The 23675-nt window shown below is 57.8% G+C and overlaps 3 protein-coding genes across 9 annotated transcripts in view; all 3 read right to left on the reverse strand.

The window, feature by feature from the left end:
• Positions 1 to 495, reverse strand: part of CNIH2 (cornichon family AMPA receptor auxiliary protein 2) — a 6875-nt gene extending 6380 nt beyond the window's left edge. The window contains exon 1 of the mRNA XM_039840829.1: positions 115 to 495. Coding sequence (XP_039696763.1) covers positions 115 to 195 — 81 coding nt within the window. The 5' untranslated portion in view covers positions 196 to 495. The remainder of the gene's footprint in view (positions 1 to 114) is intronic.
• A 724-nt stretch (positions 496 to 1219) lies between these two features.
• RAB1B (RAB1B, member RAS oncogene family) lies at positions 1220 to 8637 on the reverse strand. Its single transcript, XM_039840827.1, has 6 exons — positions 8490 to 8637; positions 6773 to 6845; positions 6399 to 6494; positions 6177 to 6272; positions 2764 to 2895; positions 1220 to 2676 (listed from the first exon to the last, which is right to left on the reverse strand). Exons 1-6 carry the CDS (start codon positions 8501 to 8503, stop codon positions 2482 to 2484), a joined length of 606 nt encoding a protein of 201 aa, XP_039696761.1. The 5' UTR covers positions 8504 to 8637; the 3' UTR covers positions 1220 to 2481.
• Positions 8638 to 9636: 999 nt separating this feature from the next.
• KLC2 (kinesin light chain 2) lies at positions 9637 to 19639 on the reverse strand. 7 transcript variants are annotated; one of them, XM_039840833.1, is made up of 16 exons: positions 19527 to 19639; positions 18417 to 18692; positions 15620 to 15850; positions 15396 to 15465; positions 14535 to 14757; positions 13809 to 13896; positions 13593 to 13694; positions 13326 to 13499; positions 13117 to 13216; positions 12470 to 12519; positions 12291 to 12358; positions 11736 to 11844; positions 11479 to 11634; positions 11278 to 11423; positions 10991 to 11064; positions 9637 to 10621 (listed from the first exon to the last, which is right to left on the reverse strand). In XM_039840833.1, the coding sequence occupies exons 2-16, from the start codon at positions 18642 to 18644 to the stop codon at positions 10599 to 10601; spliced, it is 1842 nt and encodes a 613-aa protein (XP_039696767.1). In that variant the 5' UTR covers positions 18645 to 18692; positions 19527 to 19639; the 3' UTR covers positions 9637 to 10598. The 7 variants fall into 7 exon arrangements, with proteins under 7 accessions (XP_039696767.1, XP_039696766.1, XP_039696765.1 ...); XM_039840832.1 differs by having other exon boundaries at positions 10991 to 11048; positions 11278 to 11402; positions 19527 to 19638; XM_039840831.1 differs by having other exon boundaries at positions 10991 to 11048; positions 19527 to 19638.
• Positions 19640 to 23675: the final 4036 nt, after the last annotated feature.

The raw sequence follows: 23675 nt of genomic DNA on the forward strand, positions 1-23675 counted from the left end.
CCCAGAGGTGGCTCCAAGTTTCACCAGGCCCTGGGACCGTCCATCCGCCCGACCCCCTGTAGCTGTGGGAGCCCCCTGCCCACCACCCCGCCCCCAGCCCCAGCCCGGCCTTACGTGCCAGATGACAAAGAAGATGAGGGAGGCGCACAGCACCAGGGTGAGCATGTAGCAGAACGCTGCGAAGGTGAACGCCATGGCCCCCGCGCCGGGCGGCGGCCCGGGGGGCGCCAGCGCGGGGCCCAGGCGCAAGGGGACGCCCCCCGGCCCGCGCTTAGGGCCGGCCGGGCATGGCCCGCAGGGCTCTGGCGCGGGCTCGGGGGACGCGTGCGCTGCGGCCGGGACCGGGGCCGCGGGGCCGTAGAGCACGCGGGGCGCGGGCCGGTGGGCTCGAGGGGCGCGTCCGCTGCCGGCTGCCCGGGCCCCGATCGCTCATCCTGCGATCCCTCGCCCGCGGCTCCCTCGCTCTCCAGCCCGCGAAGCCGGCTGGGCGGAGCCGGGGGCGGGGCCGCCGTGCAAGCGGCCTCGGGCAGGGCTGGGTCTCCGTGTGCCCGGCCGCATGCACCGCCCGGCCCGGCGCCACCCCCGCTCTAACCTCGGGGACACGTAGGCAGGAACGCACATCCTTGGCATGGCCGTTTCCCCCACCACCGGCCTACCGCGTCACACAACGAGCCCACCACAGCCACACTCACACTCGGCCCACACAACCGTGCCCTCACCCACGGGCCTCACCCGCAGCCGGGAGGCCTAAGAGGTCTTAAGTGCGAAGCACTTGTCACTGCCCAAGGGGGCTGAGACACCTGGCTTGAACCCGCAGTGAAGCAGGAGAAGGGGCTGAACCAGAGGGCTGGAGGGGATGCCAGGCACCATGCGGCACAGTGTCTGGGGAACCCCCGGGGCTGCAGCCCACCTTCACGTCCTGGTTGGGTGCCTCTGTGCGTGCTGGCGGTGGCTCACCAGGTACTCGCTGATGGCCGCCTGCCTCCTTCCCTGTTTGACAGAATGGTGCTGGGCCCCTTGGGGACAGACCACAGAAGCCCAAGCAGGCAGTTCTCCAGGCTTCAGGAAGTGGGTCAAGGACTTTCAACAGCAAACCTGGGCCACAGCCCAGCCAAGACCCCTGTGCAGCCCACCAAGCCCAGGGTTTCGGCCCTGTCCCTACCACGTCGTCCCTACCACCCCAAGGCGGCTCCCACCACAGACCACACTTAACCACAACTTCCTTGCAAAAACCCTCGGCTCACCGGAGGGCCAATGGAAATTTATTATTTTTTGTCCTTTCCGTCTTTCCCCAAGTGGCTTTTCCTTGCAAAATGCCTGACATGACACCAGAGGGGAACCTGGGAGTGGGAGGCACCCCAAGGGGCAGCCCAGGGACTTAAATACAAGCTAGAGGGAAGGGCACAAGTGGGACAGGCGAGAGACAGCACGAGGGACATGGCTTCTCAGGTACAGACCAAAGGTTTGTTTTTTTGCAGGAAGAAGCTGTACCAGAGGTCCAGAGGCTAGGGTCCTGGGAGGGAAAGGGTGAGTGGAGCAGCCCCCACCCCTAGGTTGCACCCATACTCCCCAAGTATGGGGAGAAGTAGCGACAGAGGACAGGGATCTGCCCTTGTAGGCTCCAAGGAAGGGGAGAAATAGCCAGACGTGCTACCTCAGGGGAAGGGACGAGGTGCTGGCAGAGTGAGGGTTAAGGCTGGTGCCCGGCCTCTGGCACTGGTGGGCCTTCCGCCTCTGCCTGCCTTGGGGACAAAGGGGCACGGTGGGCAGGCAGCACATGGGCCTGGCTCTGGCAGGGCAGGGGGCGGCAGGAGCAGGCTCCCTCTGGGCTCAAGACACAGGCCCAGCGCGGCTGCCCGCCCACCTGCCCTAGATGTGCTCAGACCCCACTGCAGCTGGACGGCTCGAGCTGTGAGTGTAGGAGGGGACGTAGGGAGGAGGAGAAAGGGTGGGCTGTCAGGTCCCTGTGGCCCCCCCATGCTCGTCCTGAGGTCCAGCCCAGGACCCTGGATCCCGGGTCCTGGATCCCCCGGTCCCATTCCTGGCCCTGGGTGCTGACTTCAGCCAGGGCAGTAGAGGCCAGGGAGGCCCTCAACTCTTGGGGAAGCGGGGGAGGGAAAGGAAGGATAAGGAGAGAAACCCACTGCAGCATACATGGGGTCGGGGGGAGGGAGACAAACAGAGGAGCCCTCATCCCAAAGAAAGGTGTGTGGTGGGGTATCTTTTAAAGTTACCTAGAGGCAGCAGCAGAGCAAGCCCCCACCCCCACCCCAGCCACAGGTCCTGGGTGTCCTCCCTTGGGGGCCCTGACAGAACCAGGGGTCAGGGCAGCAGGCAGATGGGCCAGAGGGAGATGGGGAGCTCAGGGCACCCCAAAGCCACAGACTCAAATGCCCCAGGAGAAGAAGGCACCTCCTGCCCCCTCTCCAGGGGCATCATCTGGAGAAAGTGCCCCCTCCTGTCCCACCTCACATGGCCCTCCTAGCAACAGCTGCCACCAGCTGGCTTCACTGGGCTGCTGTCGATCTTGAGGTTGGGCCGCTCACCCCCCGAGGCGGCCCCGGGCCCCATCCGCTTCTTGATTTCAGCAGCCATGGTCATGAACGCCTGCTCAACATTGGTAGCGTTCTTGGCACTCGTCTCCAGGAAGGGGATGCCCAGAGAGTCTGCAAACTCCTAATAAAGAGAGAAGAGGAGGGGAGGGAGAGTGAGGGGCAGCAGACCCCAGCCCACCCTGGGAGGCCTGGCCCAGGCCCCGCTCACCTTGGCTGTGGTGTTATCCACCACTTTCTTGGTGGTGAGATCACTCTTGTTGCCCACCAGGAGCTTATTGACATTCTCACTGGCATAGCGGTCGATCTCTTGTAGCCACTGCTTCACGTTGGCATAGGATTCCTAAAGGGATGGGGCAAAAGTTACTTTGTTCTCAACTCCCACCTCTACCCTAGGCCTGGAGAACTGGGGCTTTGAAGGGAAGGGGTTGCTCTGGGCTCCTGAGGGTGGCAGAGCCCTGGGCTCAGGACCCAGAGGAAGCACCCTCCTCCAGGCTTAGCTCTTCTCCCTGCCCTCCTCCTGCCAAGACCCCAAAAGCCAGCCTCAGCCCAGTGTCAGCTGTCGGCCAACAGCTCCAACACCTCAACAGCCTGGGCCTAAGGGCCAGCCAGCTCTGCTTCCTGCAGCTGCTCGCCTCTGCCTGAGACACAGAAAAGACTTAATCACATGTGGGAAGCAAATAACATCAGAAGAGAGGCAAGCCAGAGGGGCAACAGAAAAAAAGATAACAGGTTAACGAGAACCACAAAGTTCTCAGTAGCCTTAGCGTCCCTTTAAGGTTTGAAGTCTTGAAGCCCAGTGGCAGGTGAAGGGTCCTCATAGAGAAGGCCCTGGCCTATGAGGGAGACGGGTATCCTGGGAACAGAACCTAACACTCGTCTTCTGGCACCAACAGCCTCCTCACTCAGCCCAGCTCTCCCGGGAGCTTGCCATTCCCCACCGTCCACCCCAGCATGTGGACAAAGCACAGAACTTCTAGAAACAAGCTGGAGCTAGAGCCACTCTCTCTCCTTAGGAGCCAAAGGCCTGGTGATATCACCAGGGTTCCACCTCCTGCCATGTCCCAGGCTGGGCCCTGTGCTGGGCACTGGGGACGAAGAAGGGAATCATACCTAGGCCCTGGCCTAAAGCACTAGGAACAGGGAGGACTAGGCCAGGACACACGTGATGGCAAGACAGGGCGGTCAGCACTGCAAGGACAGAGGCAGGAGCTGTGGCGCTCTCGGGCCGCCCTACACCTGGAGGGATGGGGAAAGGTGTAAGGGAAGGAGACAACATACACTGGGTCACAGAACTAGAGGGGCGTGGTGCCTCTGCAGAGTGGGGAGAAGCTGAATGCTGTTGGGACACAGGCCTTGAGCAGGGAAGGAGAGGGCGAGGAAGCAGGCCAGCTCACAGGGAAGCTCAACTTGGCTGAGTCTTGGACAACTAGAAGCCAGCGGAGGTTTTCATGGGACGGGAGCAGCGGGGCACACCTGTGCCTTGGGAAGATAGTCCTGGCAGGAGCGTAGAGCCCACATCAGAGTGGCAAGAAGATGGAGACCAACTGGAAGGTGGCCGGAATAATCCGGGGGAGAGAAGATGTGCACTGAGCCAGGGAGTGAGGCAGAGACGAGCACAGGATTCAGTAAGACCACCCGGGGGAAGCCCCAGCTCTGCCATTTACTGTGTGACCCTAGATATGTCACCTGACCCAGGGCTCCGTTTCCTCACTTCTATAAAACAGTACCTCCCCGTAGGGCTGTTGTGTGCAGGAGATAATGAATGCAGGCCTGTCTCATAACAAGTGCTTAATTGGAAGGAGCTGCTATTATCCTCATCACTTCTATTATTATGAGGGGACAGATTTGAGAGATGATGGGGGAGGACAGAAGGGGCCTGGGGCTGACTGGATGGGGGAGGGAAGCTTCCTAGTCAGGCCGGCAGAGATGCAAGGGCTAGTTCGGGGAGAGGTGGTGAGGCCAGTGCTGGCCACGCCGAGTTCCGCAGATGGTCTGGAGCTCGGGAGAGGCTGCGAGGGAGCAAGGAAGGGTGTGCTTGGGAGCAAAGAGCCCCGGATTCAAACACCGGCTTTGCTTTTCCTAGTTGCGAGACCACAAATCACTTAACATCTCTCCAAGCATGCTTCCTCGCCCGGAAAACGAGGGGCCCACCACTTAGTTCGCTGGGTAACACTGAGATCAGAATTAACACAGACATAACGTACCAGTGGAATGTAGGCCAGAGAAGATCCATGGTGATAGCTGTTTAGATGCAGGAATCACAGATTGTAAAACAGAAGCCAAACCACAAAGTGGCCAGAACCATGCAGGGAGAGTCAGGATGCAGCTTGGGGCAGGGTCAGGAAGCTCAAAACATGGGGCCAGGGGGTCAGTACAGGATGAACCTGTAAAAAGCTACTGAAGAGAGAATCTAATGCAGCAGTTGCTGGGAGAGCTGGACACAGCGAACTTTTCAAGAAGAGGAAGGAGAATCGAGTTAAAAGCCAAAAGAGGTCTGTCAGGGTGCGCATTAAAATGAGGTCACAGGATGTGGCAGTTAGAGGTCCCTGGTGCCTGTATCTGAGTGGACCACAGTTCACCCACAGCTTGCTGTCTCGGAGGCACCATGAGTCCCTGGTGAGCCAAAGAGCCCAGCTGTCCGTCAGAGCAGGGGCTCCTCCTGGCCCAGAGCTGATACAAGCATCTCCATGCCCTCAGAGCTGGTCCCCACTAAGCAACGAGCTTCGGTATTAAGAACAAAGCAAGTCGAATCAAGTAAGTAGACCTAGGCTTTCTATCTCTGCCACTAAAACAACTGCAGGATGCTGAGCAAGTGTCCTCACCACTCTATCACCTCATCTGTGAAAGAGGAACAACACAGACCTCTTAAGAGTGTCATGAACTTCAAAAGACTGTGGCAGGTGCTGTAAACTATAAGGCAGCGGTCCCAAACCTTGGGGGCACCAGAGACCGGTGCTCCCATGAGAACCTAATGCCTGAGGATCTGAGGTGGGGCCGAGGGGTGATGCTGGCGCTGGGGAGCAGGTGCATATACAGATGAAGCTTCAATCGCTTGCCTGCCACTCACCTCTTGTTGTGCGGCCCAGTTCCAAACAGGCCATAGACCAGTACTGGTCCACGGCCCAGGAGTTGGGGACCCCTGCTCTAAAGTATGACAAGACTGTTTCTGATGGTTAACATCACAACTGCTGCCAATGACACATGACTAAGGGTGCCACAGCAGTCACAGGGCTCCAGACCTCTGCTCACACCGGACCCAGAGGGCTCCCTTGTTCCGTCTCAGGCCCTTCAGTCGCTTCTCCTGTGTCTTCACACAGGAGGCCAGGGGCCCAGAACAGCATCAAATTGACTGACTAAACGCCCCCAAAACATAGGTGCCTGGAAGGTCAAACACAAGGTTGCAAGCCTGGCAGGGAGGGGTGAGGCCTGACTCTGCCAAGACCCTGCAGCGGGGCCTCGGGAGGACCGATTCTGCACTGTCTCCCTCCTGGTGGAATGAGTCCTAGTCTGGTCTCCTTTCCAAGTCACATGAGGAAGAGAGGACGGGAAGAGTGACAAGAAGCAAGAGCCAAAGACCTGAGGCCGAGGAGGCAAAGCTGGGAAAGGTGAGCTCAGGATTACCTGGTCGGTGACGTCATACACCACAATGATGCCATGAGCCCCCCGGTAGTAGCTGGAAGTGATGGTCCGGAACCGCTCCTGACCAGCTGTGTCCCACTACAAGACAGTCCAAGAGAAGAGCAGGTCAGCCTTGGGCTGACCAGAGCCCAGAGGAGCCCAGAGCCCCTCCCCTCCCAAGGCAAATGCCTCTGCACCAGGGACTCTGGGAAGAGCGACACTCACAATCTGAAGTTTGATGGTTTTGCCATCCAGCTCAATGGTTCGGATCTTGAAGTCCACCCCAATGGTGCTGATGTAGCTCTCTGTATATGTGTCATCCTGGAAGATCAGGGGCCAGTGATATGGCCTGAGTGAACAGGCTTGAGGCCCAACTGGTAAATCTCCCTTGAGTCTCCTGCCCCAGCACAGTTCCTAACTGCTGGGCCCCAGTTCTCAGCACTTAACTTGCCGGCCATGTGTCCTTATTCAGTTGGCAGAACCTGCAATTTCATCCTTGGTGCCCCAGTTCTTGTAACTACTGTGCTCTGGGTTGCCCCTTCTCCCTCCCGCCACCAGCCAAGACCCCGGACAGATGGTATGGCAGGCTTCCTACTCACAGCAAACCGCAGAAGCAGGCAGGACTTGCCCACGCCCGAGTCACCAATCAAAAGCAGCTTAAACAGGTAGTCACTGGAGAGAAAGGAGAGGAAGGTGTGAAGGCAGGCAGGGAGTCTGCCGGCCATCATCCTGGTCACAGCTATAGCATCCTCCCACAATTAGACGTGCCACTGTGTACTACTAAGGCGATCACAAGATCCTCCCACGAGTCCTGGGAAGGGAGAGCTGACCACCCCCCATAACAGCATGGCATATGAATTCCCACTTTACAGAGAAGGAAACTTGAGTTCACAGAGAGGAATATGACTCGCTGAGGATCACCATCAGGTGACAGCTGAGTATCCTACTGATTCCTGACAGATTCCATGGTCTCAGGTCCAGTAGGGGTTATTTAGGGAACCCTCCCCCGCACTACACTGCCCCTAAGCAAACCTGGCTTGGCAGGGGAGGCCCCATAAGTATAAGTGAGGGTCAGCCCGGAAGTTGTTAAGTGAATATCTATTGTAAAGAACCTAGCATGAAGCATGTAAGAAGAGGTGGTAACAAGTGGCAATCACTTAAAACTGTACTGAGTTCCTACTTGTGCCCGGCCCTGTGCTAAGTACTTCAAATGCATCATTTTATTTAAGCCTCACGAGAGTCCAGTGAAGTGGGTGTTGTTATTCCCACCAAATGAGGAAACCGGAGGTCAGAGAAGGGAAGTGACTTGCTCTAAGTCTATACAGCTGTTCACTTTAAGACTGGAAACCAGGTTTGGACTTCAAAGTCTCTGTGAGGACCTATCGGTTCCCTTCTCTGTTCCCTGTCAAATCTAGCTCAGAGCTTCCCCCTTCCCAGGAAATCTGAGGCCTGGATCTGGAGAAGAAAAAGGAAGTGGCAGAGGAGGAAGCCCATAACTGACACTCAGGAAAAACTGTCAATGAGAAGCCTGGGGCAGAGATGTGGGCCATCTACCCATAGGGGGAGCGGGCAAGAAGTGAAGAGAGTATGAGGAACAGAGAATCCCACTGGAGGGGGGGAACAAATGACACACTCATCTAAACTTCATCAGCAGTGTGACAGCGAAGAGAAGGGGTGCGACGGTGGTGCTGCGGGCCTGGGGAAAGGTGAGGAGAGGGCGGGAAGGGACTGGCCACCGGAGCAGCGGGTAGCTTGACCTAGGCAAGGGGCAAAGCGACAGCCCCGGAGGGGAGGACCTGTGGGAGAGCTACACAGAACGGCGCCTCGGCCTTCAGCCTCTGGACAACCCAAGGAACCGGGTTCCGGGAGAACGGGAAGAACAGGAGGTTTTACCGCCCGACCTAAAGGGACCCAGACTAGGAACGATCTGGTGACAGGCTCCATAACGCTGAGACCGTTGTCAGCACCCATACCGCCACTCTCAACCAGCAGGTGGGGAAACTGAGGCCTGGAGATATCGGGGCTGCGGAGTTACCTGACCGTAAGGCCTGGTACAGCCGGTGCCTTGGGCTCCAAGTGGCGCCCCTCGGGGTCGTAGTCTTTTGGCCCCGGGTGCAAGAACTCGGGGTATGGAGCTGGGGTCCTGGGGCCCCCGGGGGAGGGGCAGGACCCGGATGTGGGGGGGGGTCAGCGGAAGAGAGACCCGGATGTGGGGGCGCTGCGCAGTCCTGACCCAGGCCGGACAACCCCGGTAAGCGTACAGCCCCGTACTCCGGATCGAGGCTGCGCCGAACGGCGCGGGCGGGGCTCACTCACTATTCGGGGTTCATGGCGGCAGCGGCGGCCCGCTCGGTCGCTCCCAGTCGGCTCTGCTCCGCCTCCCGTTCCAAGATGGTGGCCGCTCCGCCCCAGAGGCCCCGCCCGCGGCGCGCAGGCGCAAAGATGCCCGACCGGGGCCTCGCTGCGTTGCTTCTCGGAACTTGTAGTCTCCGTACATTGTCATACACGCGCACACACACACGGACTTGTAGTATCCTTACACTGTTACACACACACGCGGACTTGTAGTGTCCGTATTGTCTCTTACACACAAACACATGCGGACTTGTAGTATCCTACAATACACACACACACACACACACGGACACACACACACGGGACCTCAAGCTGCGTTGCTTCCCGGAACTTGTAGTCTCTATATTGTCACACACCACACACACACACACACACACACACACGCGCAAGCGCGCGCCTCGCTGTGTTGCTTCCGAACCTGTAGTAGCTGTACATTGTCGCACGCGCGCGCGCGCACACACACACACACACACACACACACACACACACACAACCACCCCACCTACCCACCCGCTGCGCAGGCGTAAACCGGAGCCCGAGCCTTCTAGCCCACTCCTCATCATTGCCACGCATTGCTTTCTGGGGCTTGTAGTGCGCTCCCCAGACGTACCTGGGCTTGAGGGCGGCCCTCGGGAGCCTGATGGCGTCCCCACGTTGAAAGCTCAGTTTAGGGCTGGAGCTGACAGGTTTTACATCTGGCAGAGGTAGTTATCTCTGTCCTCCCAACTCCCGGAGTTGTGAGCATTAGTAAAGTTCATTTATCCAGGGTGCTGGCGCTCCTAACTCACCAGCTACAGCCCCAGGAGGAAGGTGTCTTTCACATTTTATATGTGAAAAAATGAGTCGGTAACTCGCTGAAGGTCAAACAGCTTAGTGAGGAGCAGCGCTTAATCAAAGCCCACGGTCTCTAGAACCTGGGCGATGAAGCTTGTTAGATCCTGAACCTATGGAGCCCCCAAACGATTCCAAGATAGGAGTATCTGCGCTCCAGCTACGAGGGACCAGATGTGAGCGACACACACACGCACGCACTTGCAGCCCTTCACGACCCCACTCCCAACCTAGAGACGCTGAGAGCCCTCGGCCTCAGCCCCAAAACAAGCCCGGCTCAGATTCAAACCATCTTTATTTCTACAGCAACATTTGAAAATAGAGCGACCGCCTACACCCCGAACAAGGGCAGCCCCTCCAGCCACAAGTTGGGGGGCGCATCACTGCCCCTCGCGAGAAGCTGCAGGCGTGGGAGGCGTGGCTGGATGGCTCGACAGGCAGTGCCTGGGGCGGGGTCAGGCCGTGCCTGGACAGGGCCAGGTGAGACGGGGCAGTGCATAAGGCCGGGATGCAGGGCAGGGCCCGGCGGTGAGGGGATGGGCAAGGGGAAGGCTCGCCGTCCCGGGGCACTGGGCGATGGCGGGGACAGGCGCGCCCCTCAGAGGCCGGGAGGAGCTCGAGAAGGCCCAGGGAACCCTTTGAGGAAGCCCCCCAAGATGTGTTGTGGAGCCTGGGAGATACCACCGCGCAGAATGGGGGTGATTAAGGCGTGGGCGGTACCACTAGAGAAAGGCGGGGTGAGGGGAGGCCCGGGCAGTACTAAGGACTGAGAGGGGCGTGGCCAATAACTTATTTCTCTATATACAGAAGCAACGGCCAGGGGAGGACAGGGGTGCTGAAGGGACGACAGGTGCTTAGTGTTCTGGCTCTGGGGTCTGGGGAGGGCGGGCCACTGAGCCTCTACCTGGAAGACTGGGGCCAGCCCTTACTGCTGGCCCTGAATCTAGGGAAGAGGGGGCCCTGCTGGAAGGAATAAATAAGGGGTAGAGCTGGAGCGGGGCAGGCCCAGACGCCAGGGCTCAGGCTGAGATGACAAGGGAGGAGGTTACCCTGAGATTGAACAGAAAAGACAGGGGTCCCTGGGAGAGACAGGCGGGGCAAGCAGCAGGCCCATGCGCAGGGCTGGGGGTGGGGGTAGTGCCAGGTGACGGCTTTGATGACTGGCTGCCCCTTCGGTGTTAGCCCACCAGGGAGCTTCGTCGGGAGAGGTCCATGGAGCTGGAGCTGAGGGTGCGGCTGTCAGAGAGGCCTGTGCCTCCAGGCTGTGGGCAGAAGGGGCAAGTGGCTCAGCATCGTGCTGCTGCCAGTCTGCTTCCCTGGCTGGAAGGGGAATGGGCCTGACCAGCCAGAGTCCCTAAGCCTGGCCCACACCTTGCCCTGGTGGCCTGACACCTCCACCCACCTCCACACTGACTGCTGGCACTGGCCACTTGCATGTCCACCCAAGCAGGGGGTGGGTTTCCCTCATTTGTCTCCCCAGTGTCCAGACCAAAGCCAGGCCTGGGATGGAGACAGGAAATGTTGCAGGACGAAGAGACGTGTTTGAGGACAAGCTGGGCAAGTACAGAGGGCATGCAGGAGGCCTTGGGCCCTGGGCCTCAGCTGCCCAGTGCCCCGACACCCACCCGTACCTGGACCGGCTCCTCCACACTCTTGTTGAGGAAGTTGAGGGAACTGGCCCGCTTCATCCTGAGGGGAAGAAAGGCTGGGATTTGCACATGGTGAAACTTAGAGGGAATGGGAAGGGGTTCAGGTTAGGACTGGGGAGGGAGGCTGATGAGAGGGGAGCAGATTTGGGGGTGGACCTTGAAGGAGGGAGTTTACCCTGGGTCAGGGGCTCATCTGGGGTTGGTGGATTGTTGGGTGAGTTCTTGAGAGGCTCGCCCTGGGTGGGGGGCTTATCGATTCAGAGGCTGACCTGGGATTAGAGGGTTCCTGGGGGCCACCACCCTGCAGCTTCTTCACCAGCATCTCACTGCTGCGCCTCAGGGCATCTCGGAGCTTCCCAAAGGAGCCACTGCGCCGCAGGGAACCACTGCCATCCTGCGGGGTAGACGGGTCTGTCTGTATGCCATGCTGGCTCCGCAGCCTCCTGGCCCAGCCCACCCCCTAGACTCACCCCACTCCACTCAGCTGCAGGCCCTGCCTCCTCGAGGTCAGACTCAGACCGAGCCCCAGCACCCCCGGCCACGTCGCGGCTGCCACGGCGGTCTCCCCGCCCGCCGCCGTCCTTCAGCAGTTCCACCACCTTGGTCTGGCTCGCAGGGTCCAGGCCCTGAGGGAGCAGAGGGCGCGTCAGGGGGAGCAGTGGGCTGACCAGAAAACATACAGGGCCACGCAGGTCCCTGCCCACACCCCTCATGCCTGTGGCCCCACCTGCTTGCGGCTGCGACTGGCACAGTCCTCCAGTGTGTGCGCAGCTTCTAGCTTACCCTGGCGCCGGTACAGGGCCCCCAGGCTGCGCAGGGTGGTATTGACGGTGGGGCTGTGGACAGGACAGGAGACAGTCTCAAACTCCGTGTTCCTCAGGAACCAGGCAGGGCCTGTCCTGACATCCAGCCCACACTGGGCTCTAAGGAACCATCCGGCCAACCAGAATCATGCCAAGCCCTGGGCTAGGCCTGACTGCATGCTTCTGTCTTGGAAGCACCCCAGGACCAGGGACCTGACCCCACAGCCCTAAGTGAAATGTTGCCAGTAGGACTAAAAACTGGGAGACCCAAGAGTGAAATAATCAGGCTGTCCTGGTGCAAAAAGCCATTCTGAGACAGGTGGCCTGTGACCCAGTCCCTGAAAAACAAGCTGGTAGAGGTGTGGTCCTGGGGATGAGCAGTATGAAGTGTGCGGCCCGAACTCGGCCCCCGCCCCCCAACTGGGATACTGTCTCCCCAGCTACCTGCTCTGCCACCAGCCCTGCCCTGCTTTCCTCACCTGTCTACTTTACAGGCCTTGTACCAGCTGCCATATTCCCCATAAGGGGTGCTATCCCAGCGCTTATCCTGGGGGAAAGAATGGTCAAGAGAGGTGGGAAGAGCAGGGCCCCTCGTCCACACACCCCCAGCTTCACCGTCCTTCTCTGGACACCCACCCAGCCCTGCCCACAGAGCTACCTTGCTCTCCTCCCGTTCCTCTGCGTGCATCCAGATGGGCTTATTGTCACCTGGGGAGAGAAAGGGGGCCATCACCAGCCTCCCATTAAGGCCTCTCCTGGTGAGGCTGGACACAGGACTGGGGAGGGGGTGAGTGGTACCCTGGAAGGAACAGGGTTGGGCTCTGTTAAATAGACAAAAAACAGACCCAAACATTACTGACACTCCTCTGGAACAGAGGTGACTGTGGCACAAGCCTGTGACTGAGGCACTTAGGGGAGCAGATGCTTAAGACACCTCAAGCCTACAGCCTGAGGCATGTGCTCGGCATGAATGACAGACGAGGCTGAAGGGTCCCAGAGCAGAAACTGACTATCGGGCCAGAAGGTAGCTTCCCAGAGGGGAAGACATTTGGGCTGGGCTGTCACGGTGAGCAGTTGCCCAGCAGAGTAAGGGAAAAGGCTCTGAGCCAAGGGTATGGGGTATGCAAAGAGTGTATATGGCATGAGCAGGGCGCGGTAGCTGTGTGTCCAAGCTCACGTGTGCACACGAGTGACCAGAGACCAGCCAGACCCCAGGCATGAAGACCTGCCCAGCTGCCATGGATGCTGATGGCTGAGTGAGCCTGTGCTGGGTGAGCTGGGGGCACACAGTAGCCAAAAACTCACCATTGACAGAGCCAAACTCCTTCTCATGAGCACGGGTAAGGATCTCCTTGTACAGGGTCTCTGCATCCTGGTACTTGCCCTGCTTCAGATAGCAGGAGGCCTGGAGTGGCAGGGGCCAGAGGATGAGCAGGATGCAGGGAGCTAAGCCTTTTCCTTTCCATCCTCTCACAGCCCCCTCCCTCCCTCCAGCCCCTCCTGGCCCAGGGTACCAGGTTGTTCTTGGTCTTGGCCACATTGGGGTCATCAGGCCCAAGGCGTGTGGCATAGATCTCCAGTGCCCGCCTGTAGTAGTATTCAACCTCCTCAGCTTTGCCCTGGTTCTGGCACAGCAGGGCCAGGTTGCTCAGCTGCTTGGCGACATCTGGATGAAACTTGCCCAGGACCTGGGATGGGAGCAGGGGCCAGTGGCTGGGCTCGTGGCCGGCCTGGGTTCCCCCACCTGTGCAGCCCTCCTGCCTGGCCCCACCTGCTCCCACCTTTTCCCGGATCTCCAGAGCCCGCTTGCACAGTGGCTCGGCCTCCTTGTACTTGCCCCGCTTGCCATACAGAACCGCCAGGTTGTTTAGTGTCGCTGCCACCTAGAAGGTGGAAGAATGGAGGCTCGGTGACCTAGGCCCCTGCTGGCAAGGGTTCTGGGACTTGGGAGCTGCAGAAGGCAGCAGCAGCCTTCACCTCCACCCACCCTCACTCACAGCCGGGTGATCCTTGCCCAGTGTCTTCTCACGGATGGCCAGAGCGTCATTGAGCAGGTGGGCAGCCTCCTTGTATTTGTTCTGGTCCCTGAGGGCAGACAGAAGCAAGCTGAGGGTTGTCCTGCAGCCCAAAGTCTGGGCCCTAGATCTGAGATCCCAAGATCACACCTCCTATATTTACTGAGTGGGCATGATTATAACCCAGAACATGGGGAGACCTGGTCAGCCCCTGCCCTCCAGGAGCTCAGGGAGCTCTAGGTAGTTCACACACACCAGGGCACGCAGTGCTGAGGTACGAGGCAAACTGTGCCAGGTCTCCCCACCACCGCCCCCCCGTATCTCGTGCCCAGCGCACCTTGTTTTCTCTTCCCCGACACCTTTGCTCACACTGCTCTTTCCACCAGGGAAACTTTTGCTAATCCTCTCATGTTCCGGGCACACTCGCCTCTCACCAAAGAGCCTACTCAAACCACGGTGCCCAGAGAAGCTGTGCCGATGCCTGGTGCCCCGAGTCCTCATGCGCTGTCCCCTCTCTGGTTGTGTCCAGGTCTTTCTCCTCTTATTCATGTCTGCAGCCCAGGCCCGTGCAGGTCCAGGCACCTGGCTCAGCCCCCCTCTAGGCACAGGTTCTGCTCTCTGCTGCCCGGAGGAGCCTGAGTCCTGGCCCACAGCAGGCACTGAGGGTTTGTGACCCAGGGCTGGAGCCTGTGGCCAGAGGAGCCTCACCGATAGACCAGTGCCAAAATGTTCAGCATGGTGGCCACATCAGGGTGGTCGCGGCCTGATGTCTTCTCCAGGTCTTCGAGTGCCTGCTTGCAGAGTGGCACAGCCACCTCGTAGCGGCCCTGCGAAGCATACTGGATCACCAGGTTGTGCAGGGTGCGCAGCCGGGCCGGGATTTCGTAACCCCCATGCTGGGCAGCCACATCCCCTCCTCCAGGGCTGGGAGCTGCAAGGTCAAAGGCAGGAGCTCAGATGGACCAACTGCCCCCTGGGCTGGGCTAGCACATACCTTTGACCCATCTGACACGTGGCCCTGGGCAAGTCGCTAACTATTCTGTCTCAGTTTCTCCATCTGTAGGGTGGGTCTAGTCACTCTTCAGAAAGAGCAGGTGGAATCCCAGCTCTAACACTTCAAGCTGCGTGGCCTACAGCAAACTACCTGAGCCCCGAGCCTCAGCCTCCCCAGCTGCAGAACGGAGGCCCCGATGTGCACGCAACGCCATCAGTGAGGCGGACCAGCACTGCACATGTGTCTTCCTCTAACCCTCGGAGGAGGACAGAGGAGAAAAGAAACTCTACCAGTGGCCACAGAGCAACCGGTGGCACAACAGGACTTGAGCCAGCCTGGGCTGCTCTGAAGCTTGGAACTGTGATCCTGCTCCTCAGAGCTGGCTGGGTGGGGTAGAAGCAATGTGTAACACCTGCCTTTTAAGTTCTAACATGCTGGGACGTGATGATCAGAAACGGAGCAGGAAAGAACATGGCAGCCCCTTAGTCCTTCTTTTTAGTGACTTCTGGGTCCCAAGGTCCAAGAGTTCATCCAGCTCCCCTCCCCTGCCCCCAGGGCCAGCTGCCCCTCCGCACCTGAGTTCTGCTCCTCCTCGTTGGGGAACAGGTCGTCCAGAGAGTCTTTGGGGACCTCCCCCTTCTCCTCCTAGGCAGGAAGACAGGATGAGGATCAGGAAAAAAGACTCGAGGTAGCCCAGGTATCAGTGGTTGGGTCACAGCTGAGTTTGCTCCATGCTATCCCCTCCCTGCTCCCAGGACCTCCTGCCTGGTGGCCTCGCAGTGACCATGGTAGGACTCACATTGGGGGAGGTGTCCTCATCCAACTTGCGGATCTGGCTCATGAACAGCAAGTGCTGCTTCTCCTCCTCGAGCTGGGCCACAGCCTGCTCGCTGCGCTGTAGCTTCTGCTGCGTCCCTGCCAGCTCCTCTCGCAGCCACTGGTTCTCCTGCACCAGGCGCCGCACCTGAGCCCGCAGCTTCTGCTTCTCTGACTCGACAGCCCCCAGGTGGCTCGACAGCGCCAGGATCACCTGTGACAGCCAGCCGGGACGTGAGTCAGAGCCCTGTCCACCCCCAGCCTGGGCCGCCTGGGGCACTGGGGCCCAGCAAAGGGCTAGGCCTGGCCCTGCCTGTGAGGAGCTGCAGGGCTGAGGGCCTTGAAGTTCTCTTCCCGTCAAGGGAGCTTTCCCCCAAGGCCCCGAACCATAGTCTAAAACCTGAATCCAGGCGGCTTGGGGATCCCCAATTCCTTCCTTCTAGGGCAGCGGTCCCCAACCATTATGGCACCAGGGACCAGTGCTCCTATGAGAATCTAATGCTTGATGATCTGAGGCGGAGCTGAGGCGGTGATGCCGGCGCTGGGGAGCGGCTGCAAATACAGATGAAGCTTCACTTGCTCACCTGCCGCTCACCTCCTGTTGCACGGCCCGATTCCTAACAGACCACAGACCGGTACCGGTCCGCAGCCCAGGGGTTGGGGACCCCTGTTCTAGAGTCAGAAGCCCTGGGTTCCCAGGCAGGCTCTGCTGGACTGACAAAGTCCATCCCCTCTCCTGGGCATCCAGCTAGTTCTCTGCATTGATGGTCCAGCTCCCACCTCATTGCACTGATCATGAAGAGAGCAGTTTGGGGTGCTGCGCTTTCCCAGAGCTAGCCGTTCACTTCCTTTGTCTCTCTTGGGGGTTGTATTCAAACCCCTGCAGCCACTGCTTCCTGCCCCACGGCTAACACTTTCCCAGGGAACCCTGATAGATGGCTGAAGGATCACTGAAGGACCCAATCTGACTTCCGCTAAAGGTCCAAGTTGGCCTCTGCCCTTCTGCAGCTCCCATGGAGGGAAGGCGTGCGTATCCCAAACCCCCAGAAAGTCTGAGGAACCACAAGCAGGTAAGAAGACCCAGAGGCCTAGCTTCAGCCCCCACCTGACTCCTTTCCTGAGCTTCTAGGCTCTTCCTGCCTTGGAACCTTGCATATGTTCTACCCTTTCTCCATCCTTCACATTCAGGTCATTTCTGCAGTGAAGACTCTTCTCTCTTATGCCCACAGCCCCAGGAAAGCATGGCACCTTCCACTCCCTCTACGCCATCCTATTGCCCATCTGCCTCAGTGCTTGCACACACAGGGAGGGCCCCTGTGTGTTCATCTCTGCACCTGGCAGCCAACTGGCCGAGGAATGAATGACCAACACATTGCCCCTCCGGAGGACCAGGCTCAGGAACCCTGCACTTTCTAGTTGATTAGCAAATGTCTTAAGTGACAGGTGTTTACACAACCACTAGCTTTTTAAAAAGTTCACCAAATGGCCTGGAAATATATATAGCATATGGTATGATCCCTATTTTAAAGACAAGGAAACCAAGATGATACCACCTGCCCAGGATTCATGGAGCCAGCCAGTGTGTAAGCCAAGATCTGAGGGGGGCCAAGACTTTCCCTCCGAACCTAGCTCCTTCTCCATCTGCATATCATCCAGGCAGCCCCAATGTAAGAGGGCCAAAACAGAACTGCTGATCATCCAGGCTCATCCCCTTAAACTGCTCCGACCTAGGAGTTACCCTGCCCTCCTCGCTCTCCCTTACTTCATCCCCGGGTCCTCCTGGACCTACCTCCAGGACATCTAGAACTGGTCCCCTTCTTTTCACCCTATGGTTACCCTTTTAATCCAAGCCACCATTTCTCACTTGAATTCCAGCAGTGGCTTCCTAACTACCTCCTACCTGCTTCCATTCTTGACCCACTATAGTTCATTCCGCATACCTCAGCCTGCGGGAGCTTTTAAAGCCTAAGTCAGACTGTGTCCCTTGACTGCTTAAGACCCTTCAAAAGCTTGATTTCCTGAGAATAAACTCAGACTAATAAGGTACAGCATGATCTGGCCCCTGCCTTCTCCATAGGCCTCTCCTTCCTCAGCTCCAGTCACATAGGTCTTCTCTCAGTTCTCCCCTCATAAGATCTTTCCTACCTCAGGACCTTTGCACATACAACCTCTTACCTGCCTCCCTCCTCTAGAGGCTGGGTCCATTTCTTCTGTCAGATCTTGGTTTAAATATCATTTCCTCAGAAGTCTTACCTGGCCAATAAATAAGACTCCCCACTACAAATTCTTACAAGATCTTGTTCCTTTCTTTGAAGAACTTATCACTGTGTAACAAATGTTTCTGTCTTCCCGATGGACTAGGGCAGGGATCTTGTCTGTTTTGTTGAACCTGTATCCCTGGCACCTACCATATTGCCTGGCACATAGTAGGCATTTAATAACTTACCTGTTAATTAATGAATATAAGAATGAATGGAGGGGAGATTCTTATGGGATTTCCTTTTCCTTCTCCTATGCCATTCAGTCTCTGCTACCTCACAGAGAAGCTAAGAACAGGGTTCTGTGTATGGGGTGAAAATGATCAAGCTTCTCCTGGGTTAAGGACCGGCTGGGGTCTCCAAAACCCACTCATTTCTTCAGCAGATATTTACTGGGTCCTTCCATGGAGCTCCAGAGTATGGATGGTTCCCTGCTCAGCTGTGTTCCTACATTGCCTTTTTCTAGAAGGCTCCATCCCTCCCTCCTGTGGCCTCCCACCTCAGCGCCCCGGATCGGCCTACCTGGGCCTCCCCCAGCCCCAGCTCAATGGCCTCCAGGGAGCGACGCAGGAGAACGCAGCGTTCCTGTGAGCCGGGCTCAGCCTCGCCAGCTTCATGAGCGACCAAGGGAGCGAGAAGAGCACGATGCTCCCCGCGCAGAGTCTCCAGCCCTTGGATGACGGCTTTGGTGCCCAGCACGATCTCATCCTGGCTCAGCTTCTCCTCTCGCGGCAGCACCATCGTGGCCATTGCCGTGCCGCCTGTGAAGGCGAGAGGGCCGGCAGGCGGGTGCCGGGCCTGGGGCCACACCGCCGTCCGCCCCAGATTAGGTAAACACCTTCGGTCCCTGGACGCCTGGGTCCCCGGGGAGCCCACGTCCCCAAGCCAGCAGCCCGCACCGTGCCCGCGCTCGGCCTACAGAGGGCGCGCCCAGCTCGTCTCGACCCGGGAGACGCAATGCGGTGAGGTAGGTGAGGCTGGACCCGGATTCGGCCCAGACCACGGGCTCAGGCAAGGCTTAGGAGGCCCAGTCTCGGGTTTCCCCGGGGATTCCCTCAGCCAGGGCAGGGCGCGTCGGAAGACGGTCCTATGGGATCCTAGGGGCTCACTCCCACGCGGGAGACCCCGACCCCTCCTGGAGATCCCGTCCCAGCCCCTCGGAAAACTCCCTCCCTAACAGGCAGGCCGAGCCACAGGACCCTTCACCTCGCGCGCGCCGACTCTGGAAAGACCCTCGCCCTAGGGGAGCTTAGATCTCGGGTTCTCCGTCACCTCAGGGCCCGCCCACGGCGACCCTTCCCATAGGCTCGCGCGACGTCCTGCGGACCCCACCCCCTGAAAAGGCCGAGCAGCCACCCCCGCCACCCAAGACCGCGCCCCCTCCCCGCGAGTGGGCCTGGGCCTCCCGCAGGCCGCGCCCGCATCCTCCCCTCCTCTGGGCCGACCCAGAGCCTACTCTCCCGGCCCAGTCGGCCCGCGCGGACCTGCGCCTCCCGCTCGGGCACGGCTCCCGCTCCAGCTCCGGCTCCCGCCCCGTTTCACTCGGACCCGCAGCCGTGAGCGAGTCCCACTGCCTCCATCCCGCCGGCCTTCCCAACAGTCCCCGCGCCGCCTTAAAGGTGAAGCTGCTACCTCGGCGGCGTCGGAGGGGGCGAAACACGCTCTTCTCCGCCCGCCGGCTGCCTTAAAGGAGCACGCCAGCCGGGAATGCTCCAGGCAAGAAGTGGGGGGAGCCGGGGCGTGGCCACCAGGGGCGGGGCGTGGGCTGGCCGGGGGCACCCTTCCCAGTGGCCGCCTCCGCGCTCCTGCGGCCTCGGATTCCTCAGTTGTAAACCTTTCCGAGGCCGCAGGGGTGCGGAGGGGCTCGGAAGTCGGTGAAACTGAGGCACGGGGAGACGGCCCGGAGTCCACAGCGAGGCATCGGACATTTCTTGACATTTATTGAGGGAGTTGTCACTTTTCTGAGCGCTGTGTGTCAGGCGCTTTGGTGTCTTAAGTGGGTTAACTCACCGAATGCTCGCAAACACCTCCTGGAGTGGGCACTGGTGTTATCCACTTCTTGCAGATCCGACCACCCAACTCCTTCGGAGCTGTTCTGTCCCTGTAGGGGGTTCACGACATCCTAGAGCTGCTTCTTGGGGGGAAGGAACCGAGGCTGCTGACCTTAAGGGAGAAAAAAGTGGCACAGGACAGCTGGTCATCTGCCGAAACGAAGACTCATGCACTTGTGGCTGAACACCACAACAAATGCTGTTGACCTGATGATCAAGACAAGGACATGATGTCATTCGGGGCTCAGATGAAATGTCACCTCTTCAGGGAGCCCTTCCTTGATTCCTGGCTCCCCATGTAGAGCAGCCCTCCAGTCCATCTCAGGCACCCATTTAATTATCTCTTCTAACATTTTCCCTGTCGCTTTTCTGCCTCCTCCTTGGAATGCAGGCCACGCCCTGCCTGTCTTGTTCACGCCCAGAATAGCCCCTGGGGCAGCCAGGTAGCATCGCTAGGTAAATGTTCATTTTTAAAAACGGTCAGAAAGGCGCACCTGTTGGCCTTGTTAGGTCTCTGCCAGGTCCAGGTTTTGATCTGGAGTTCTGCAGCTCTGGATTTGTGGCTACCTTGGCACTGACTCCACTGCTTCTAGGTCAGTGTCACTAGTGAGTGGCAGCAGGGTAACTACCCCAAAGGACAAAACCTGCAGAGCGAGACACTGGTCCCCAGGGATCCGAATGTTCCTCATGAGTCAGAGTGGGCCCAGACTCAGATTCCACCAGCCTCAGCATCCTGGTGGAGGTGAGAACCTCCTTAGCATCACCTCTGACAGAGAAGGCCCAGCACCCCTAGCTCAAGTACATCCCGCGACAGGGCGTTAGAAGAATGTTTTTTCCTAGACCCAGAAGTACCTTCCTGCAGGGCTCCCCTCACCAAACTGAAGCTCCGTCTTCAGGAAGAACAGTCTGCTCCCTTTTGCCAATAAAGATATTTGGAGACCATGGTAGTCTTCTCCCTGCCTGGGTGGACGGTCCCTGCCTCAGTTGCCTGGTCCTTCTCCATCCCAATTTCTCTTTTCTGGATGTAGTTTAGTGTGTCAGTCCAGACACTGTTACTCAGCCCAGTGCCCAGGGGGATCCAGCAGGGTGTGAACTGTACAGATCACAGAGGGATGGGCCCCTCTTAATGAGCATGCCACCTGTCCACCGTGAAGTCACAAGTCAGGCTGACTTGGACAGCCACTGCACCGTGTCTGCTCAGGGTAAGCTTGTCAGCTGAAACTCCAGATTGCGTGCATCCCAGTTATATCCAGTAAGGTTCTTCTCCCCAATACTGTGCTGCTGCCAACGATCCCCCCCCCACCCAGTGATATAAAGGTAGCTAATACAGTCATATGGTGCAAAATCAAAAGGATTATACAAGTTACAATGAAATACTGTTCTTTCTCTGACCACTGTCCTCAGCCATGCAGCTCCCCTGCCCAGAAGCACCCGTTACCAGTTTCTATGTCCACCTGTTACGTTGCTGCATCAGTGCAGAACTTGTGTTTATCTTTGTCAGTTTCACCTGGTCCATTTTCTTCCAGAGCCCTGAAGATTGGAGTCTTTTGGCTTTGGGGTCTGTGCTTTTTTTTTCAGCCCTGGTGTTAGCCCTACCTCCCAGAGGCGCTCCTGGCTACGGTGTGCTAAGACTGCCTCTGTGCTCAGTCTCCACCAGCCCATGACTACACTCCGAAAGGAAACGGGATCTGGAGCCCAGGACACCTTTGTCGTTCTTGATGAGGCTGGGTTTCAGAATCTCTCTTGAAGGAATTTTGTCAGAAGACTCTCCTTTTAGAGACTGGGATTCGGTGGTGCCAGGATGTGTCCTGGACATCTCTTATTTTAAAACTTTGGAAAATTAAAAATTAAAAAATAAATAAAACTTTGGCAGTGCCCGTGATGTGCCCCGCTTTATTTCATAAGTAAGGAAACTGAGGTGCAGAGAAGGGAAGGCAGCTGCATGAGGTGAGAGCCTGCTGTTCCTGGGGGGCTCAGGCACCCGGTGACCACTATGTCTTTCCGTAATCTAGAATCCAGGTCATTTTGTCCCAGTGTGTGAGGTAGACTGATGGCATGGAGTAGAGGTCAAGAGAACCAACTCAAGTGCTTGCTTGTCACACCTACAAAAACAGTGCTAACAGCCTCAGGCAGGTTCACCCAGGGACACGGAACCGACCGACACCTGTGTACCACATGCACACCTCCATGAGCGTGTTTATAGGTTCGCGTAGTGCAAATCCCACATGGCGAAGCGCAAACACATCCACAACCCCTGCTTTCTCCCCTTGTGCATTCTGAAGGGCACATTCCTTTTATTGTCTTTTTCCAGGTAAATGGAAAGATCATTTTTTAATCTTCCTTTGTGACTTTTGCTGGGCTCTCGCTCTCTGCAGGCTTTGTGATTTCTCTGAGATTCTCTTTTGGCAGCCGGCCTGATCCTCCCTGCACGCCAGGTGGAGGGAGGGCCGGCTAGTTCTCAGGCTCTTATCTTGCTTTCAGCTCTTGACCTTGCATGTGTTCAAAGCTTTTCAACCATCCAGCTTTTTATCTTGTGGCTGAGGATTGTACTGTGAGTCTCCAGGAAAGACTGTTACTTCATCTCCTCTGTTCTCCCCACCCGCCACCTCCCAGCAGCTGCTGGTCTCCTGCCAAGCTGCTGATGGGTGCTCAGTTAACGGAGAGTAAAGGAAGAAGCCCATGCTCAGTGGTGATTCAGCTCCTTATGCCGTTTTCTGCAGAGCTCATCAGCTTGGCCCTGCCCGGCCCAAGCCTAGGGAAGTTGTTCTTGCTACTTTTAATGTTGTTTTCTCCCTGAAAATCACTCCCACTGCTCCCACTCTTCTCCTTGGATCCTCGGAAGCACACATCCCACCCGAATCTGCTTTCTTAAATAATTCTCTTTCCCCTGGCTAGCTTCACTCCCTTTCTTCGAAGTGATTGCCGGGGGGGGGGGGGGCAGGGGGCACTTTTCCCAAGCAGATCATCTCCCTTGGAAAGTCGGCAAGTTCACCCATAAACACTCGAGTGGAGGCTCCTTAGAGATCATATCTCCCTGAGTGATGCACAGCTCACAAACTTCCTGAGTGTCCTGTGCCACTGTGAACACTTCTGGCTGTAAGTTCTTTCTGCCACTGAACCACGAAGTGACTGCTCTGAGCGAGCTCCCAAGAGGCTCCCGATTCCTGTCCCAGCAGCCACATGGCAAATCTGCACCATCTTTTCCTCACGGCCTCCCAGCGGGACTAGAGGGGGCCCTGCCTGGGCTCAGCGGGAGGGCACGCAGGCTTTGGGGTCAGACCAAGCTAAGTTCAAGGCCGTATTTCTCCATCTGCCGGGTGTGCAGACTTAGGCATGCTGTTACTTCATCTGTTTCCTCATCTGTAGAATGAGGTTCCTAATACCTACCTTGTTGGGGCCTCGAGAGAATGGAATAAATAGCAAAGTTCAGATCTTAACATTTTGCCTTGTACGTAATGGACACTATGGCTCGTAGTTATTTATTATCACCATCAAGCTCACTATTGGACAGATCCTGTGCTAGTGAGTGAAGAGTGGAGAGAAAAATATTAAATATAAGGGCAATCTCTGCTTATGGTGGTGTTGGAGAGAAAACACATTCAGAATGAAAGCAAGCAACACACGAGGCAGCAGAAGAGAAAGATGAGTCTGAACAAGTGCTGAGATGTTTGGTGCTGGCAGTAGTTACCCTATATCAGCGGTCTCCAACCTTTTCGGCACCAGGGGCCGG

Source organism: Pteropus medius, unplaced genomic scaffold (assembly GCF_902729225.1).
Source record: "Pteropus medius unplaced genomic scaffold, Ma_sr-lr_union100, whole genome shotgun sequence".
NCBI lineage: Eukaryota > Metazoa > Chordata > Mammalia > Chiroptera > Pteropodidae > Pteropus > Pteropus medius.

Coding starts and splice junctions, on each gene's coding strand:
- RAB1B (XM_039840827.1), bottom strand. Junction 6,495..6,772: donor GCCTGCTTCTGCGGTTTGCT/GTGAGTAGGAAG, acceptor CTGATCTTCCAG/GATGACACATATACAGAGAG. Junction 2,677..2,763: donor TGGATAACACCACAGCCAAG/GTGAGCGGGGCC, acceptor TCTCTTTATTAG/GAGTTTGCAGACTCTCTGGG.
- KLC2 (XM_039840831.1), bottom strand. CDS start 18,644: ATGGCCACGATGGTGCTGCCGCGAGAGGAGAAGCTGAGCCAGGATGAG. Junction 11,635..11,735: donor CCAGTCGCAGCCGCAAGCAG/GTGGGGCCACAG, acceptor CTGCTCCCTCAG/GGCCTGGACCCTGCGAGCCA. Junction 11,049..11,277: donor CAGGAACCCTCTAATCCCAG/GTCAGCCTCTGA, acceptor TCTTCCCCTCAG/GATGAAGCGGGCCAGTTCCC.